Genomic DNA, 20,093 nt, shown 5'->3' with positions numbered 1-20,093 from the left:
GCTTTCCATTGCCTATTTTCACGATGTGTCACGATGTTTGCAGAGCTATATCTATATTCTATATTATAGCTATGGAGACAATACTATGGCTCATTTGACAGTCACTATCTCTCGTCCAACATTTAAAAAAGAGTTAAAGGTCCCATGTCTTATAAATTGCCTTTTCTAGTGTTTAGCATTGTTTTCTAGCAATATGGGGTTGTATCAATGGGGTCTGTCTCTAATTCTCATTTTGGCTCATCAGTCCAGTCTCGAGTTCACGAGATCCTCCCTCACTGAACTAAGCCATTCTGATTTGACTCGCTCCCTGACCTCAGTAGGTGCTGCTGATCTGCATAACCCCTCTATGGTTGTAGCGCACTCAACAACAGAGCGAGTGGAAATACTGACACTTACTCAAACGGGTTGACGTGGCGCGGGTGCCGACAGAGAAAGCAGAGAACGAGAGAGGGAGAGGGGGGGGGACACGGAGCACCCCCCGCGCGCGCGGGGAAACACCGCAGTCGGGAGCACTCGCATATCACTCAACCTGCTGCAAAAATATCATTGTGCACGCGCGTGCCCGTATTCCAATCCGTGCAATAATATTCACAGGGGTATATATTGTCATTTGAAACAAGTTACCAATGCATTGTCCCATGGGATTATGAATTAATGGAGGGCGGCTAGGTGGCGCAGTGGGCAAGGTGCTTGCCACCAACGCAGAAGATGCTGGGTTCGAGCCCAGCTTTCGGCGTTGCTACCAGCTTGGCTGGTCGTTCATACTAATACAATTGGCAGTATTAGGGGGTGGGAAGCTGGTGGGTGGGGATCGGACGTTGTGGACAGCGACTCCTACAGGTCGGTTGGTGTGCCTGCCAGGGTTTCCGTTGTCCGGTAATTACCGTTTTTTTACCGGGGAAATCTGTTGAAGTCTGACATATTTAAATATCTCCGGTCATAATGTCCTGTGAAAATAATTCCCTCTAAGCACAATTTGAATTGTATTAAAATAGTTACATTTGTTTCATTGTTGCTTCACTAAGCAGGTCTAATAATGACAACGATGTGTGTTCCTATATCATAATTACGCGCACAGCAAGTTTGCAGCGCGACCTGTGGTTTGCTGATGAGAATGGCGGGGCGGGAGCTTGATGCTGGATTAGCGAGAAGCATGCAACTGCAGAGCCGCAGAGCTCACAGTTGTGCCCGCACAGTGCAATACTCCAATTCAGCCATTGGCAATTCAGCCACTGGGTGGGTGGCGCTGCTGAGCGGTCCCCAGACCGGACGTGAAAGCGCCGCTGGCTCTGCGGCTCTGCAGTTTCATACTATTGGGATTAGTTTATCGCTTTGTTGAATGTTTCAGTGAACCCCACGATAACGTTGCCGTCTTTCTCTGCCAAATTTCTCAGTTCTTCGCTTGATATAATTAATACAAATGTCCAATATAACGGAATTCGTTTACTCGTAAAAATGTGATTATAACAGACTGCTGTTTAATGTCGGGCCGACTGCCCACAGACACCTAGTAGCCTAGTTTTAAGTTAAAATATTATAAATGTACATGCCTTGAGGATGTCATTCTTTATATATTCTTTATTCTGCCTATCAATTGTTTTTAAGCTCAATAAACTGACCGGAATTTCTCACATTTGTCCGGGAGATTGAAATCTTCCAGGACACGGAGACCGGCAACTATTTTCTGACGGAAACCCTGGCGCCTGCGCAGTAGAATCAGGAAGCAACGAGGGCGGCGTGTCCCTCCCACGCAGACCCTCGCCGCTGAGAGATCGCGCTGTGCAGGTGAAAAGATGCGACGGCTGCCTCCTCGAGTACCGGAGGGGACTCGTGATGCAAGGCTTCGTCCACATTGCAGCTGGCTTGTGGGAGGCATGGCCTACCAACGTTCGAGACAGGGGAGGGTAGAATTGGACGATACGAAATTGGGGAAGGGAGAAAAATAGAAAAATGGGGAGAAAAAGTAGATAAAAAAAATGAATGCATGATCGTTGGCAACAGCATACATTCGAGTATGTTACATATTATGATCGTTGCAATCGATGTGAAATCATTGTTGGATCAAAGTAGGATTGATGTCATATAGTCATTACCTTTACTAGGAGGTATCCCAAAAAGAATATTCCAATTGTCTGATCGTGATTTCCAGTATTAATGTCCATCGGGTCCCTGACATGAAATGGCACACAATATGCATGAAGTGTGCTGAACGCATTACAAGGTGCTCGGATGAAGCGTTTAACTTGCCTGAGTCCAAATTCTCTGCCCGGACCATATATAATGTAACAGTGTGAAATAAGGTTTCAAAGGGTGGGGGCGATACTGCCACCTAGCAGGATTCAGCCGGCATTGCACTCTCGGGGTCTCAGAATGAGTTCCAATGATAACACAGAGGTCTGTGAGAGTGTATAGGATATTATAATCGATTTCTTTTAAACGATCTAAAAACGTAATATTACTTGGCGCTCAAAGGTTGGCGCGCAAACACGTAATATTACATGGTTGGTGCAGAATGAGTTAAAGTGCTTTAAAACTAACTGTAATGTTGAGTTTCATGACACTGTACAGTGCTACTTAACTATTCAATTATGTGTGTATTTTACAAGGAATTACAGTATTCTCTGAGCTGAGTGAGTGATGAATTTATACCAATGGCATGTGGTTTGCAACACTTATATCAGAAAAGTGTCTGTTTGGAGGGAGTATTGTAGCTGCCACAATTCAATTGAGTGTAACACAGAACATGTTGGTGTTTGTTTGTTGAGGGGAGAGTAGTATAAGTAAAAGAAAAGATATATATATATATATATATATATATATATATATATATATATATATATATAAATAAAAATTGGGGTTAAATGTGTCGATACTAGTAAATTATGTGATCGTTTGTGAGCAAATCTATCCTGGATTGTCAAGAAAAAGTCCTGAAAAATTATTTCTCAAAAAGAGTGGGAACCCTGCTACTGAAAGTTTTAGTAGCACCAATTCATTTTTTTTTTTTTTTAATAATGTATGTATTCTATTGAAATGGACTGACTGTTCATTGCAGTCAATCAAAATGTATTGGTAGTCCATGTTATTAGGATGCCAAGATATTCCATTTCACATTTTGTCAGTGTGCCTGACCAGGAATTTGTGTTGAGAGCCTAGAGTCTGTCTGTCTTTGGCTCTCTTGCTCTCCTTCTGTCTCTCTAACACAAATATTCTCTCCATTCTGCTGATGAACAATGAATGTAATATCCGATCATGTAAAAAACTAAACCGGTTATATAATGTTTTGTCTCACTTATCTCAAAAAAGGTCAAAACATGTGACGAAATGGTTGCAGTCTGGAGCGCTGCAGATGGCAGTAAAGCTTTCATTGGTCAATATTCAGTGACCTCGCTACAGCATTTCATTGGTCAATATTCAGTGACCTGGCTACAGCATTTCATTGGTCAATATTCAGTGACCTGGCTACAGCATTTCATTGGTCAATATACAGTGACCTGGCTACAGCATTTCATTGGTCAATATTCTGTTCCATTGAACTGAATGAGAAGGGTGTGTGCAAACTTTTGACTGGTACTGTATATATGACTATGTCTATAGTAGCATGTGCTGTGTCCTTGTCTCCAGGTGAACCACAACTTCCCAGAGAAGATCGTGGTGTACCGTGACGGCGTGTCGGATGGCCAGCTGAAGACGGTGGAGCTCTATGAGATCCCACAGCTGCTCAAATGCTTTGATACCTTCCCCAACTATGAGCCCAAACTGGTCTTCATCGTGGTACAGAAGCGCATCAGCACCACTCTCTACTCCTGTTCTGCAGACCGCTTTGGCACTCCTCCACCTGGGACCATCCTGGACCACACTGTCACTACAAGGGACTGGTAAGTCTAGCCCTATTAACACTTTGATTGCCAGCATGGGGTGGGCTATTTATTGCTTGAGTGCCAGTGCTTTAGTCAATGAGAGTGCGAGCACATTTGTGAACGCATAAACTATATCTTAAATTATGGCTATGCGTCTAATACGCCTGTTGCTTATCAATGACTTGCTTGCGGTCAACATGTACGAAACGGATTGTTTTTTCATCTGTACATTTCCGTTTTATGCCGTTTTGAATAAGAGTATAGTTTTGAAAATTTCTAAAAAAAAAATATATATATATATTCCGCAGGAATCGCCCTTTAGGGGAATACATACAACACTTTGTAATTTTCCGGCTGATTTATGAATCGTTTTCAAATAAACGCTAGATTATCGATAGTATATGTGTACTTATGCACGCTAGAGAAGCGGGCTGAAAAATCGATTATCTATGACCTGGTCAGCACTAACGTCATACATGCACACACAGACTGTTAACATGTAATCTCTTTGCATCTACTACTGGCAATACGGTAGTCTAGGTTGCCCTCTTGAGGCTGTGAAACACATGCGCAGTTAGTCTGTGTCGACCATGAGCTGGAGTTCTACTGTTCGTTAATGGCTCTGTAATGGTGTTATGCAAGTTGATTGAATAAACCAAGTAAACTGAAGATAAACGTCGTGTTTATTTATAGTAGACTAACATTGGTAGCAGAGGATCGTTAGCAGAAGATGGCTACTGCTAACTACAAAGTTCCACCGAAGTTCGACGAGTCTCGACCATACGAGTGTTGGAAAAATGAGATCGCCATTTGGAAGCTGGTTACTGAACTTGATAAGAAGAAACAAGCCCTCGCCGTTGTCCTGGGGCTGGAAGGAAGGGCAAGGGACATCGCTATGGAAATACCAGCTTTGGACTTGAACACCAACAATGGTATGGACACGCTGCTAGCAAAACTAGATGGCATATTTCTCAAAGAAGAGAGAGACCGCGCATACGATGCATACTCCTTTTTTGACTGTATCAAAAAGGAGAGCTCCATGTCCATGGCGGACTATGTGATTGACTTTGAACAGCGTTACAACCGAATGAAAAGGTACGACATGACTCTTCCTGACGCCGTGTTAGCTTTTAAACTTTTAGACACGGCTTGTCTAGACGAGAAAAACAGACAAATGGCGCTGACTGCGTGTACAGATTTAACGTTTGCTGCAATGAAGTCCGCGCTGAAGAGGATCTTTGGGGGGAGAGTGCACGGCGGCACATCAAACGGAATACACGTTAACTATGAAGCGTTATTCACGGAGCAACGCTCGCAAGGAAGATTCAGACGTCCAACGACGCAGCAGTTTGGACAAGTTGGACAACAAAGGCAACAGTCACAGGGTACCAACCCCCACTGGATAGGTTCGGTAAGAGATCAAAATGTGCTATATGTCAGAGCACGTTCCATTGGGCTAAAGACTGTCCTCACAAGAGTAGTGAGCAAGTAAAGCTAACTGAAGATCGAACAAGGGTAGAGGAATGTGACATCACACTGCTTACTGCCGCACTGTCTGAAACAGAGGTATTCCTAACTGAGTCCTTAGGGACGGCTATCATTGACACTGCATGTACCCGCACAGTGTGTGGAGAAAAATGGTTGGACAGCTTCGTCGCTGATCTCAGTCAAAGTCAAGTGAACCAGATGGTAAAAAGTGAAACCCCAAGCTCCAGACCATTCCGGTTTGGAGATGGAAATATAGTGCATTCCTCCAGAATACTGAAACTGCCTGCCAAAATAGGACTGACAAAATGTCGAGTGGAAACTGAAGTAGTCAAAGCTGATATCCCACTACTTCTGAGTAAGACATCACTGAAAAGGGCAGGAACCATCTTGGACATGGAGAATGATAGCGCTGTGATGTTTAAACAGAATATCCCTCTTGAACTCACCAGTTCAGGACACTACTGTATAGATATCAGAGACAAGGACACAGGAATGAACCAAATTGAGATTAAGGATGAGGTCCTTACAGTCACAGAAAACAGCCAAGATGAAGATGAGGTCCTTACAGTCACAGAAAATATGACCTCAAATGAGAAACACAAAGTTCTCCTGAAACTACACAAACAGTTTGGTCACGCCTCTGCAGAAAGACTACAGCGACTCCTTCGCAGTTCGGGAAATAAAGACAAAGATTGTGACACTATTTTACAACAAATAGTACAGGAATGTGACATATGCCAGAGGTACAGCAAGACCAAGCCGAAGCCTGCTGTGGGCTTGCCTCTGGCTTCAGAGTACAATGAAACAGTGGCAGTGGACCTGCACGAGTTGGAACAAAGTTTATGGTATCTCCACATCATTGACCAATTTACACGTTTCAGCGCTGGAAGCATTGTGAAAACAAAGAACTCCTCTGTGATAGTGAACTCTTTTCTTCATACATGGATCAGCGTCCACGGCCCGCCACGGAGACTTTACAGTGACAATGGAGGAGAATTCAACAATGCAGAGTTCCGTGACATGGCAGAGAACTTTAACATTGAGACAAAAACCACGGCAGGATACAGCCCCTGGAGCAATGGGCTACTGGAGAGACACAATCAGACCCTAACCGACATCATCCTGAAGGTCAGACGGGAAAATGGATGTGACTGGCAAACAGCCCTGGACTGGGCTCTCATGGCTAAGAACAGTATGCTCAATGTGCACGGCTACAGTCCTCATCAACTGGTGTTTGGCCAGAACCCCAACCTACCTTCTGTACTGGTTGATAAACCACATGCGTTAGAAGGTACCACGATGAGTGCTAGAGTAGGAGAACACATTTCAGCTTTGCATGCCTCTAGAAAAGCATTTACTGAAGCAGAGTGCTCAGAAAGGATAAGACTAGCACTACGTAAGCAGCTCAGATCCACAGATGAGAAATATGAGATGGGTGACCAGGTGTATTACAAACGAGCTGAATGCACTGAGTGGAAAGGACCAGGGATAGTTATTGGTCAGGATGGGGCTGTTGTTTTTGTGAGGCATGGTGGTTGCCTAGTGAGAGTGCATCACTCTAGGCTTTCTAAGGTGAACACAAAGGTTAGTGAAGAGCACATGGTACAAACTGATGCTGACACAGAAGCAGGAAGTGAGCAAGGTATAAACAATGCAACTGGTAGTTTAGACAGTGAGCAAAATACAGAGAATGAACATGAACAAGAAGCCAGTACAAGTGAAGCGATCGATCCACCAAACACTTTGAGTGGTGTAACTCTAACTGAAATGGAGCATAGGCCTAATGCCCATAATAATCCTGCCCCTTCTGCAGGTGTGAGTTTAAAAACGGGACAGACGGTAACATATATGAACAGAGGTGACAACACTCTACTTAAAGCAAGAGTCTTAGGGAGATCAGGCAAGGCTACGGGGAAATATAAAACCTGGTATAACATGCAACATCTAGACAATGATGGTAGTGATGGGCAAAAGGAATCAGTTGATATCTCACAGGTTGATAATCTCAACATTGAAACGGAAGACAGAGGGGGAGCTCCAGTAGCTCACCGCGTACCTCGAGCGCTATTTCGGCGCCGGGGACAACCGTGCTCGTCACGGATCTGGGGTTTAGCGAGTTCGATTCCCGGACTGCAGCCGTGCCTTTCTCAGAGTGTCTTCCCCCCATCTGTACCCCCATTCAACCTGTTTCTGTCTGTCGGTCATTCTTGACCAGAGAAAATGCGATAAACGCAAAAAAGAGCCAGCGGAATGGCCAAAGTTTAAAAAAAAAAAGAAACGGAAGACAGAGAAGCTGATGTACTTGTAACCAAAGACATCTCATTTGATGTAGCTAAACAGGAAGAAATAAAGAACTGGCACAATAATAATGTATTTGAGGAAGTTGAAGATGCAGGGCAGAAATGCATTTCCACCAGATGGGTTTGTAGTCTTAAAGACACTCCCAAGGGTATCGTGCCTAAAGCCCGACTGGTTGCCAGAGGTTTTGAAGAGCGGAATATTCAAGAGTTACCGAAAGATTCCCCCACATGTGCCACAGATTCACTTAGACTTATGTTATCAGTGTTACGACCCTGGCTCATGGGCACGCAACCTATGTGCAAACCGACACCAAAACCCTGTGCTCTAACTCAAAGTGCTACTATATCAAGGAACTATTAATGTAATTGTAAACTAATGTACTAATGTAAACCCAACGGACAAGGACTGGAAGAACCTGACAGCTCTTCCTCTAAGCACAGACCTGCATGTGTGTTACTAGGCCTGGCTTTAAAGCTCCCAGCAGGTAACCAATCAGCACTAATTGGCTAATTGGCAGCCCTCACCTGCATGCCCCGTGACACAGGAGTGATCAGGCCTGCCTGAACAGTGACACAGGAGTGATCAGGCTCCTGGTACATAACACCTCCCTCACCAAACTGGTTGCCCCAGAGGCAACCACTACACAACAACCCATAAACAAAACAAAAAAAAACAACTGTGACCCATTAGTTGTCAGTCTACCACCACAACAGTGATAGCGGGTCGGCCCCTGTCGAACACGACCACCAACCGTGTTGTATGCTCCCTTTCAACAGGCCCCTCCACCGATACCGACCTGTCAAAAATAGACTGCAAACCAAAATCAACCTGAGAACTGTGCTCAACAGAACAGAACACGGCAAAACAAAAACCATAGATCACTGATACCACCACCGCGCCCATATCCATCCCACCTGGCACTGGCAGTCCAGGATACTGCAAACCGTGAACATCCAGAGTAGGATGTACCGCCTCAGGTACAGCCCCACTGTCCCTGGAACATGGCAGTACGACAGTCACAAAAACGTCTGGAACACCATCTAAAATGGCGTCACCCAAAATAACATTGTCCTGATCAAAATGGCTGCCACTCAACAGACCAGGTCGCGAAGGCGGCTCCTGCTCCACAGGACACAGGTAACTAGGTTGACCATCACACCTAGTGCATGGCAGAGAATCAGTGTGGACATGTGGATCAATGTCAGAATCATCAACTGACATACTGGGACCATCCCTGCCCACAAGTGAAACATTAGGGACAATAGAGCTACTGTGGGAAGGCTGGCAGCCTAAGTCAGGCTTAGTAGCCTCTCCAACTAGAACGGTGTCACATGAAACAACAGCACCTCTCATAGCATCCTTCCCACACTCCTCCAATTCGTTCGTGGCCTCAGCCACCATACAGGCTGGGAAGACTCTGAGACACTGCGCTGCCATACCATCTCCTGCCACATGCTTCTCCGGCACGCATGTCAACTCTGGTTTCACCACCGGGCCTAACACAAAGCCACAATCAAGAGAATCATTATGCAGAGGTAGATCCACAGTGTGCTTTCCAAAATTCTCAACAGGTACACATTTTAATTCAACAAAGACTGTCACTAAGTGTAATGTCCCAAGTCGAAGTATCAACAACATCACTTTTGTCCTTTGACATTTCCCGAGCCACAGCACACACAGGAAACACTCCTGGATGTTTCTGTGCCAGCTCATTAGGGACCTCAGAAACCACAGGAATGGGAGTTACAACCGGAGTAGCCAACACTTTGTCACCAGCCAAATCATTCCCTAGAATGAAGGACACCCCCTTTATGGGAATGTGAGAACATACCCCCACAACAACATTGCCTGATACTAAGGGAGAATTGAGCGTGACCTCATGCAAAGGTGCATCCACAAATCCACCCCCAAAGCCCCGAACAACGACACCGGAATGCAAAGAAGAGTTTTCTGAAAACGGCAAAACCCCCTCCAGAATGAGGGACTGAAAAGCACCGGTATCTCTCCAAATTGTTATAGCCTGTTTGGACTCTAGTGCATTAGTCAGGGAAACAAATCCATTCATCATAAACCTTGAGGAACCCTCGAGCTCTTTGTCCACACGTTTGATACTTCCCCCATCCCCATCTAACGTTGGCATAGGCGTTCTGCATATGGTTTCTACCAGAGCCACGGTTCTGACATTTTTCTGCTCAAGCACCGGGCACCCAGCAACGATATGACCAGGTTCTTTACAGTAGAAACGGATAATCCCTTCTGGGAATGCACCAGCAGAACCACCCCGCCTAGGAGGTGAAGTTAACTGACCAGCAGACACAGGTTTTGGGAAACGGCCCCCCTGAACAGGACGCCTATCCCCGGACTCAACACGGTAGTCCTCCAAAAACACGGACTTGTGTGTCAACACAAACTCATCAGCGAAGACAGCGGCGTCGCCTATCTTCGATACCTTACGCTCATTTAGATGTGTGGAAACAGTATCAGGAACACATCTTTTAAATTCCTCTAGGAGAATCAACTGCCTAAGCTGCTCTCTTGACTCTGCCTTCTGAGAAGTGCACCACCTGTCAAACGGGTTCTCCTTCTCCCTTCCAAATTCAACATAAGACTGCCCCTCCGACCTGCGATAACCTCTAAAACGCTGACGATAGGCCTCGGGGACCAACTCATAAGCCCTCAAAATGGAAGCTTTAACCAGCTCATAATCAGCGCTTTGTTCAAGGGACAGAGCAGTGTAGGCTTCTTGTGCCCTACCAACTAAAACACATTGCAGCAGCAGTGTCCAGGCGGTATCAGGCCACTTCAATGTGGTTGCCACCCGTTCAAAAAGGGGAAAATATCTTTCCACGTCTTTCTCAAAAAATGGTGGCACCATCCTAATATTCCTGCCTACATCAAACCCGGAACGTGACTCTGGATGCAGAGCACCCGCCTGCAAGGCAGCATGCTTATATTCAAGCTCCTTCTGTGCACGCTCGTGCTCCAACAACATTTGTTTCTCCTTAAACTCACGCTCCTCACGCCTCTCTCTCTCCTTAAGCTCACGCTCCTCTCTCCTCACGCTCTCGCTCTAGCTGCCTTTCCTTAAACTCCAACTCCCTTATCCTCCACTCACCCTCCACACCAGGTAATAGCGGAGACGCGCCAGACGAAGGAGGCTCCTCCACCCTCTCCTCAAGCACCTGCTCCCTAACGAGTAACACCCTTAACTAGGGCTGGGCGATATGGAAAAAAATCATATCGCGATAACGATATGATAATTTTATTTTATTTCTCGATATCGATAATTATCGAATTGTTATAAGTATAAAAAAAAATAAAAAAAATTTAACAACAGATGTATGTTTATTTTGCAGCAATTCTTTGTCGTTGCCGCCATCTTTAGTGTTACATCCCCTCACGCTCCAGTTCTCAGGCTGCAGCTGGTTTAAAAGCTAAAGTAAACCGGCTTCTCTGCTGGCTGTGGCTCCAGAGAAGTTGAACAGTTCTGGCTCTGTTAGTTTATTTTCGATCTTTTGGCGCTTTTTTGGTGGACAAACCACCGCACATGTGCACTGTGACTCGTGACTGGAGTCTAGTTCTGCTAGCACACATAGCCTACTGTGTACAGACGGTTTCAAAATGTATTTTAAATTAGAAAGCAAACAAAATAAATGGACAAGAGAAAAATAAATCTCAATTTGGTCAGTATTGTCATTTGGACAAGCAAAGCCATTACGTTAAGTTGCAGGCAAGAAAGACAAGTCTGTCCACTGCCCTGTTGCAGGTCACAAAAAAAAAAAAAAAAAAATTCGATTTATTTTTTTATTTCGATATTCGATATCGATTATTAAAATATATCGCGATATTTATCGTTATATCGCCCAGCCCTACCCTTAACGCACTCAAGGCAGACGGCTTCAAACGTTTCTCCCCTGCAGAAAGCTCTACCCTGTAGTGTACAGCAAGTTCTAGCAGTTGTTCTTTGGAAAACTTCTCTAACAAGTCATGAGACGGGCGATCAACAAAGTCCCTGATGGAAGCCATTGTCACTGAACCAGCCACCCCAAGCTACACACCCTACCTCACAGTCACGAAGAACCACTAACGAACCACGAAGACCCCCCCCAACGAACTACTGAAGAACCACGAAGAACCACTGAAGAACCATGTATCAGGCCACTAATATTATTGCTAAATGCCAATAATAACAACCAGAAGGGAACGCGGTGGAAATGTGAGCTCTACGGAGCACACCTTTCTAGGTTGCAAAAAAATTAAATAAAAAATAAAACACACCCACCCTAAATAGATGTGTCATACATGCAGGGTGTTAGGTGCTACCAGGTATGCTCACCAAACACTCAAACAAACAAAATAAATCCAACAAACAATTCCAAACAGGTGCGCCTTCTAACCTGATATGACTACATATGCTTCTACGTCTAAACTGCAGAAAAAAACGGCCCACCACATGTCTACCCTAAGAAACACTAAATCAAGCCCTACCACACTACCTGTGTTTTCCGGCCGCCCTAATCTACCTACCCTTAAACTAATGCCCTGTAGACCTAACCATCTTCAACCACACCTGCTACCAGCCAAAGATCATACTTGACCATCCACCCGTCCAGTACATGATACGGTACCAGACAAGCAGATGGTGCTAATCCCTTCCCTGACTGCCCCAGGAGTACGTGGTGCACAGGACGCTAACCAACAACCAGAGAATAATGTCCCTATCTACATGTGGTGCCCACTAAACTATATTTTAACAGCATAAGTAGTCCCATCAAATTACAAACAAATACGGCATACTCACCTGTTTGACGAAATGGCTCAAGCCCCCACGTTACACCATATGTAACGAACACCACCCAAACCATAATACCATGACACCCCGTGTAACACAAAAAAAAACCACCAAACAAATTTCTAGGGGTAAATATCCCGGACGAGCGCCCAACTGTTACGACCCTGGCTCATGGGCACGCAACCTATGTGAAAAAAAGACACCAAAACCCTGTGCTCTAACTCAAAGTGCTACTATATCAAGGAACTATTAATGTAATTGTAAACTAATGTACTAATGTAAACCCAACGGACAAGGACTGGAAGAACCTGACAGCTCTTCCTCTAAGCACAGACCTGCATGTGTGTTACTAGGCCTGGCTTTAAAGCTCCCAGCAGGTAACCAATCAGCACTAATTGGATAATTGGCAGCCCTCACCTGCATGCCCCGTGACACAGGAGTGATCAGGCCTGCCTGAACAGTGACACAGGAGTGATCAGGCTCCTGGTACATAACATCAGTGATATGTTAACCAGTGGGAAGTCCATTCTATGGACATCAAATCTGCATTCTTGCAGGGTATTGAGCTATCCAGGGATATTTATATCCGCCCCCCTCTAGAGGCAGGATGTCAACATGTTGTATGGAAACTAAAGAAATGTGTATATGGTCTTGCAGATGCATCACTATATTGGTACAACAACGTGAAGGAGATCATGCTGAGTACTGGTGGTAGAGTGTCACAGGTGGATCCGGCAGTCTTTTACTGGTTGGATGAGCAATGTAAGGTCACTGGGGTGCTTGCATGTCATGTAGATGATTTTCTTTGGGCAGGCTCATCAAACTTTTCATCCAATGTGATCCCCCAACTGCAGTCTGCATTCAAGGTTGGGAGTGAGGAGCATGAAAAGTTCTCCTATGTAGGAATGGATTTTGTAACTGTTAAAGGTGAAGTTCAGGTACATCAACAAAGTTACATTGAGAACCTGGAGCCTATTCCCATACAAGCAAGTCGGGCCACACAGAGAAATGAACCCCTCAACGAAACTGAGAGCAGCTACGATCAAAAATAGGACAGATCCTATGGGTTGCTAAACAGACGAGACCTGATGTAATGTTTGATTCATGTTGTTTGGCTTCTAATATAAAAGGGTCAACAGTACATGTTCATGATGCTAATAAGATAATCCGTAAGCTAAAGTCTGAAAAGGTGACACTCAGATTTCAACATCTGGGAAACAATGATGCTCTGAACTTGATAGTTTTCAGTGATGCTTCATTTGGAAACCTCCCAGACGGAGGTACACAGGGAGGTACTTTTATAACACTTATGGGAGAAAGAGGGAAGTTTTCCCCCCTCTGTTGGCATTCAAAGAAAATCAGACGTGTGGTTCGCAGTACCCTTGCAGGGGAAACACTTGCCATGTCAGATGGGGTAGACAATGCAATTTTTCTAGCCACACTATTTTCTGAGCTCACTACTGGAAATGCTGGGCTGAATACACTCCCTGTAATCTGTGTGACCGATAATCACTCTCTGTTCGATGCGCTCAAGTCCACGAAACAAGTCACAGAAAAGAGACTCGGGTTGGAAATCAGTAGCATTAAGGAGCTCATTCAGAACAAGCGCATCAAGCAGGTGCGTTGGTCAGACACAAAATCTCAGCTCGCTGACTGTCTCACAACACAGACACGTTGTGAAATATGTGAAAAAGATTATTCCAATTCCTGATCGCCATTCCAAATATCGATCGCGTTTATTGATCCAACATTAGACCTCGAAACGGATAATCCACACTGCTTTCAGTTGCCCCAATGAATGAAATAGTCTCCGGTTACATGCCTGAGAAGTAATATGTGGAATCCGGAGTTTTCTTTTCACATACATTTTCATTGAGTCCATTCCAATGGGTGCAATACCATCCGGGAGACGATAGGGGGCGGTATTTGCCCTTTTCGAGCTCATAGACGGTCCCAATCATAACGTGAGGCTGGATTGATGAAAAATGAATGGATATCGCTAATAAAAGAAATAACGATTAAATAACGAGATTTCTCGTCATTGGCACTGAACGCATGGCGGCCAACAACGAGATTTCTCGTTGTTGGCACTCAATCTGTTAAAAAGTTTATGGAGCCTCATTGTGATGATGCATTACATGTTTTTTTCCTTCTCCAACCCAGGGTGGATTTTTTCTTGATGGCCCATCATATCCGTCAGGGTTGTGGTCTTCCCACCCACTACATAACTGTGTACAACTCCGCTAACCTAGCGCCAGACCACTTGCAAAGGTAACGCACATATCTTCAACTCAGCTAACCTAGCGCCAGACCACTTGCAAAGGTAACGCACATATCTTCAACTCAGCTAACCTAACGCCAGACAACTTGCAAAGGTAACGCACAGTGGCTCGCGAGGTAGAGCAGTCGTCTGGCAATCCGGAGGTTCCCGGTTCGATTCCCGCTCCTCCCGGGCAGCGTGTTGATGTGTCCTTGAGCAACATACTTAAAGGAAAACTCCAACATTTTGGGAAATTAGCTTATTTAACATCTTCCCTGGAGTTAGACAAGAAGATGCATACCCTTTTTGTCTCTGTGCGTGCATTTAGCTTAGGGAACAGTCGCTCCGTTAGCATAGCTTAGCTTCATCACTGGAAGTGAGGCGGGGCCGGAGCCTGGCGTTCCCTTACAGTGTATAGTTTGATTGATTGATTGAAAAGTTTATTAACAGATTGCAGAATACACTCCAAATACAACTCCAAAACGTTCATGTAAACATGTTGTGACCTGTGTATTCACCACGTGGAGAAATAAAAAATAATTGAATTAGACAATTACGTTTTATAAGCAAATATACTCGGAACAATTTTTTTGCCCAACCACTCCTCTGAGCGCAGCCAGTGATTTCAACGTGTCGTCGTGATTGTTGACATTCTCATTCATTCAAATGATCCGAACCGATTGAAGTTTATGGATACCATGACTTGAAATCCTCTTACCTTGACGATTAAAAGCCTCCCCAATTTAGAAAACAGTAATCCAATGGCTGGTATTGTTATACCGGACGCTCTGAGCTAACCGGAGCTAACGCAGATCAGGATGGTAAAGCATATATAATGACTTCCTTTCTGGGGTTGTCAAAATAAAAGTGCGACGTTTATAGCAGCGGAAAACGTTTATTTTGTACATTATCTAACGTTAACACGAACCTAAGCTAACTTTAGGTTAGTTGTAACGTTAGTTTAGGTTCGTGTTAACGTTAGATAATGTACAAAATAAACGTTTTCCGCTGCTATAAACGTTGCACTTTTATTTTGACAACCCCAGAAAGGAAGTCATTATATATGCTTTACCATCCTGATCTGCGTTAGCTCCGGTTAGCTCAGAGCGTCCGGTATAACAATACCAGCCATTGGATTACTGTTTTCTAAATTGGGGAGGCTTTTAATCGTCAAGGTAAGAGGATTTCAAGTCATGGTATCCATAAATTTCAATCACTGGCTGCGCTCAGAGAGGAGTGGTTGGCAAAAAAAAATTTCAGAGTATATTTGCTTATAAAACGTAATTGTCTAATTCAATTATTTTTTATTTCTCCACGTGGTGAATACACGGGTCACAACATGTTTACATGAACGTTTTGGAGTTGTATTTGGAGTGTATTCTGCAATCTGTTAATACACTTTTCAATCAATCAATCAAACTATACACTGTAAGGGAACGCCAGGCTCCGGCCCCGCCTCACTTCCAGTGATGAAGCTAAGCTATGCTAACGGAGCGACTGTTCCCTAAGCTAAATGCACGCACGGAGACAAAAAAGGTATGTATCTTCTTGTCTAACTCCAGGGGAAGATGTTAAATAAGCTAATTTCCCAAAATGTTGGAGTTTTCCTTTAACCCCTAATTGCTCCCGATGAGCAGGTTGGCACCTTGCATGGTTGCCTCCACCGTCAGTGTGTGAATGTGTGAGTGAATGGGTAAAATGTGAGTAACAAATTGTAAAGCACTTTGGATGAAAGCGCTATATAAAAAAGCAGCCATTTACACATCTTCAACTCAGCTAACCTAACACCAGACCACTTGCAAAGGTACATATCTACTGCACAGACCTTGATGACTGCCCTGTTTGGATATGCTACTGTAGTTGATACTCAAGTCCAACATGTCATCCCGCCCCCACCAGGTTGACCTATAAGATGTGCCACATGTACTGGAACTGGCCTGGGACCATCAGAGTGCCAGCACCATGCAAGTACGCCCACAAGCTGGCCTTCCTGGCTGGTCAGTACCTGCACTCAGAGCCAGCCATCCAGCTGTCGGACAAGCTTTACTTCCTCTGAGCTGAACAATTTTGTGGAAAAGGCATGTTTATGCAAATTGTGGTTGCACTTTTCTTTTATTTTTTTTAATCAAATGTTTTTTATTTTAAACATTCACAAAACAAAAAACACAGCATCAACAATATTAACAACACACCAGCACTATTAAATAGTTGCACTTTATTTTATAATAATAATGAATAATAATGACTTGGATTTATATAGCGCTCTTCACTGACCCAGAGCGCTTCACAGAGTCCATTATTCGTTCATACACAGTCATACCGGTGGTGGTAAGCTACAATTGCAGACAGGGCTGCCCTGAGGCAGACTCACGGTACACTTATGGTACACATGGTAATAATACGTAATAACTAGGGATGCTCGATATTGGCTTTTTTACCGATACCGACCGATATTGTCCAACTCTTAATTTCCGATACCGATATCAACCGATACCGAGATATGCAGGGCCCCCCCCCCCCCCCCCCCCAAAACGGAATAATTTCAGGTAATTAACATTACATATCTCTTGTTGTGGAATTAACACAACATTGTGCATACTTTTGACAATAAATAAAATCAGAATTTGTTCTTACTTGCTTACTTGGGTAAATAAAGGTTATAGACATGTAAAAAGTAAAAAAAAAAAAAAAAGTATATATACCGGTATATATATATATATATATATATATATTTTTTTTTTTTTTTTTTTTTTAATATATAACCGATACCGATATTTTCTGATATCACATTTTAATGCCAATATCGGACATCCCTAGTAATAACCCGTACTTTGTATCAAATTAAACAAAAACAAGAACTAATAACCCGTAATAAGCTGTACTTTTGTATCTTTTGTAAGTAGACAAAAGCTAGAAATAATATCTGACAGTAAATGTATGCTACCCTAATTAGACACCATACACCTCAATTATGCTGTAAATAGAAACTGCATATAATGCCAAATTAGACCCATTTGTTGCTCATTCGAAGGAAACTGTACCGTAACCTAAAGCCAAACCGAGAATCCTTCTAATTCTAATAAAAAAATTTCATCATGGCCAATAATAAACAAGTTGAAACAATATTTGTTTCTTTCCTCCCTACCTTTTCTATTTGTGTAATGTGTGGTGTTGTTATGTAGGGTTGGTGGAAAGAAAAAATACAAAGAAAATGGTGACCTGTAAACCCAGTTTATTGTTTTGTTATAGGGTGTAAAGGTACATGTATCCGTACCGAACAGAACCGTTTCAGTGTGTACCGTACCGAACGGCTGTGTAGTGTACCGAACGAATACAACGGTATGTTAACCACTAACAACCGCCCACCGGGGGCTGTTTTTTTCACAATCTAATATAATTATTATTATTATTATAATTCTTTACAAGTCGATTATTAATTTTAATATAGCATATTCGTTGACAGCCCTACAAGTACTATTAGTTACTGCACACTACATCACCCCTGAGTGGAACATGGAAAACCAAACTTTCCCCCACTGTACCGAAAACCCATACCGAACCGTGACTTCAAAACCGAGGTACATACCGAACCGTGGTTTTTGTGTACCGTTACACCTCTTGTTATGATTACATTTTTTCCCTCAAGTTACGTTTTTACAGTTAAGTGTTGTTGCTGTTCCTAATTAATCTTGTAAAGGTGTTAATTGATTGGTTACCTGACAACGATCTGAGTCCGCCACACAATAATATTTGTTTTATTGTTGATTTTATTTTATTTCAAACGTGAAACAATAAAATGCATATAGCAAATGTTCTTCATTAATAAAGATGTGAATATTACATGGCTGAAAATGAGTAGGAAGAAGTGTACATTATTTGTTCAAGACAAACTAATACAGGTGTACAATTAAACAATAAGACAAATCTATATACACAGGGGTACCATGCTCAAAAGACAATTATTTTATGGCTTTACAAAAAAACATTCACTGCATTACTATTCTTCAGTAGTACACAATCACTGACCAGGCAGCCCCAAAGAGACCGGGGCAGAACAGGACAACGGTGGATTTACGCTATACTATATCGCCTTGACTATACTTCAAAAGATTAGTGACGACATCTACATCACAGCAATAAAAAAGTGGGACTTGGAGACGGAATGGTGTGGTGTATTGTCAGTATTTTAACAATTCTGTTCCTCTGGCTCACTATTTTTGAAGAATTTGTTATTCTGGCTATAAGATCAACTGGTTTTATATATTATGTCTTGTTTTATACAGGAAGTAATGTATGTGCCTGTTGTCTGTGTGTGGTCCTCTGTTTTCTCTCCTTTATGTAAAACCAGCGTGTTGGAGAATAAATCGTTCATTTTGAATTACACCTGGTCTTGTCATTGAGATGAAGATTCCACTACACAACAAGGTTTGCAGGATCTTCTATTTTCCGGTTGCAATATATGAGATCCTTACACCTATGTATAGACCCCCATTATGTCTAATGCAATCGATATCTGGACAAGGTTTAATGGGACATTAAAACATCACAACCAAGTTACATTCATCCTGTCTGGCTCTAAGCCTTTTATTTCCCCTCAATGGTCAGCCAAGTGTACGTTCTGAAGATATCTTTAATGACTCAGTGTTAGGATGTGGTCAAGCGGTAGAACAAAATAGTCTTGAGGCAGGTTGTCATCAACCGGTGTTTTGTTTTTATTTTCTCTTTTTTTGTTCACCAGTGGAAAAAAAGGTCTGCAGCTCAACTATTTACAAGGATTTAACATTTCCCTAAAAAGAAATGTCATTGGAAAATGAGGGCAAAAAAAGAAAAAAGTGCAAGCATAGGGAGGGGAGGTTTGGACATTTACAGGGGCCAGTTTAGAATTGCAGCCTCCCGTGGGCCGTAGGTGCTCTTTGAGAGCAGTTTTGAAGGTGGGTAGGGATTAAATTTTTTTTTACGGCGTTCCACATTGATGTGGCATAATTTCAAACGTGTTTAGTCCCTTGTTTGAGCCGAATCTGGGTTGAACATGATTTGTGGAACTCCCTCTCGTGTTGTGGTCGTGGTATTCACTGACATTTGGGAAGTATTTCGACATGTACATGGGTACCTTAGTGGTGTAGTGTAGACCAGGCCCATTGCAAGTTGCTGTACTCTGCTGTCTACTCTAAGCCATCCTAGGTTGTCAAAATGGGCAGGGGTGTGGTGGGTTCTAGGACGAAGGTCAAGCAGTAGTCTGACCAGTTTGTTTTGTGATGTTTGTAATCTTGTTTTTAGTGCCTTTGAGGTGCTTTGGTACCATGAGGTGCAAGCATAGTCGTAGTACCCTTGAATGAGTGCTCCTGTTAGTGGTATTCTTGTTTACCAGAGAGGAGATCCTGTACAAGAATCT

The 20,093-nt window shown here is 43.3% G+C and overlaps 1 protein-coding gene across 1 annotated transcript in view; it reads left to right on the top strand.

Moving 5' to 3' along the window:
- The window catches only part of piwil2 (piwi-like RNA-mediated gene silencing 2), a gene marked incomplete at both ends in the record, with an annotated part of 105,376 nt that extends 88,619 nt beyond the window's left edge, over nucleotides 1-16,757 (top strand). The window contains 3 exons of the mRNA XM_084321990.1: nucleotides 3,625-3,878; nucleotides 14,605-14,712; nucleotides 16,601-16,757. Of these exons, the coding sequence (XP_084178116.1) occupies nucleotides 3,625-3,878; nucleotides 14,605-14,712; nucleotides 16,601-16,757 (519 nt within the window). The remainder of the gene's footprint in view (nucleotides 1-3,624; nucleotides 3,879-14,604; nucleotides 14,713-16,600) is intronic.
- Between the last annotated feature and the right edge of the window lie 3,336 nt (nucleotides 16,758-20,093).

This window comes from Notolepis coatsorum, assembly GCF_963971535.1.
Source record: "Notolepis coatsorum genome assembly, chromosome: 9".
In the NCBI taxonomy this organism is placed as follows: Eukaryota; Metazoa; Chordata; class Actinopteri; order Aulopiformes; family Paralepididae; genus Notolepis; species Notolepis coatsorum.
The sequence above is the reverse complement of the archived record's forward strand: the minus strand, read 5'-3'. Positions and strand labels throughout refer to the sequence as shown.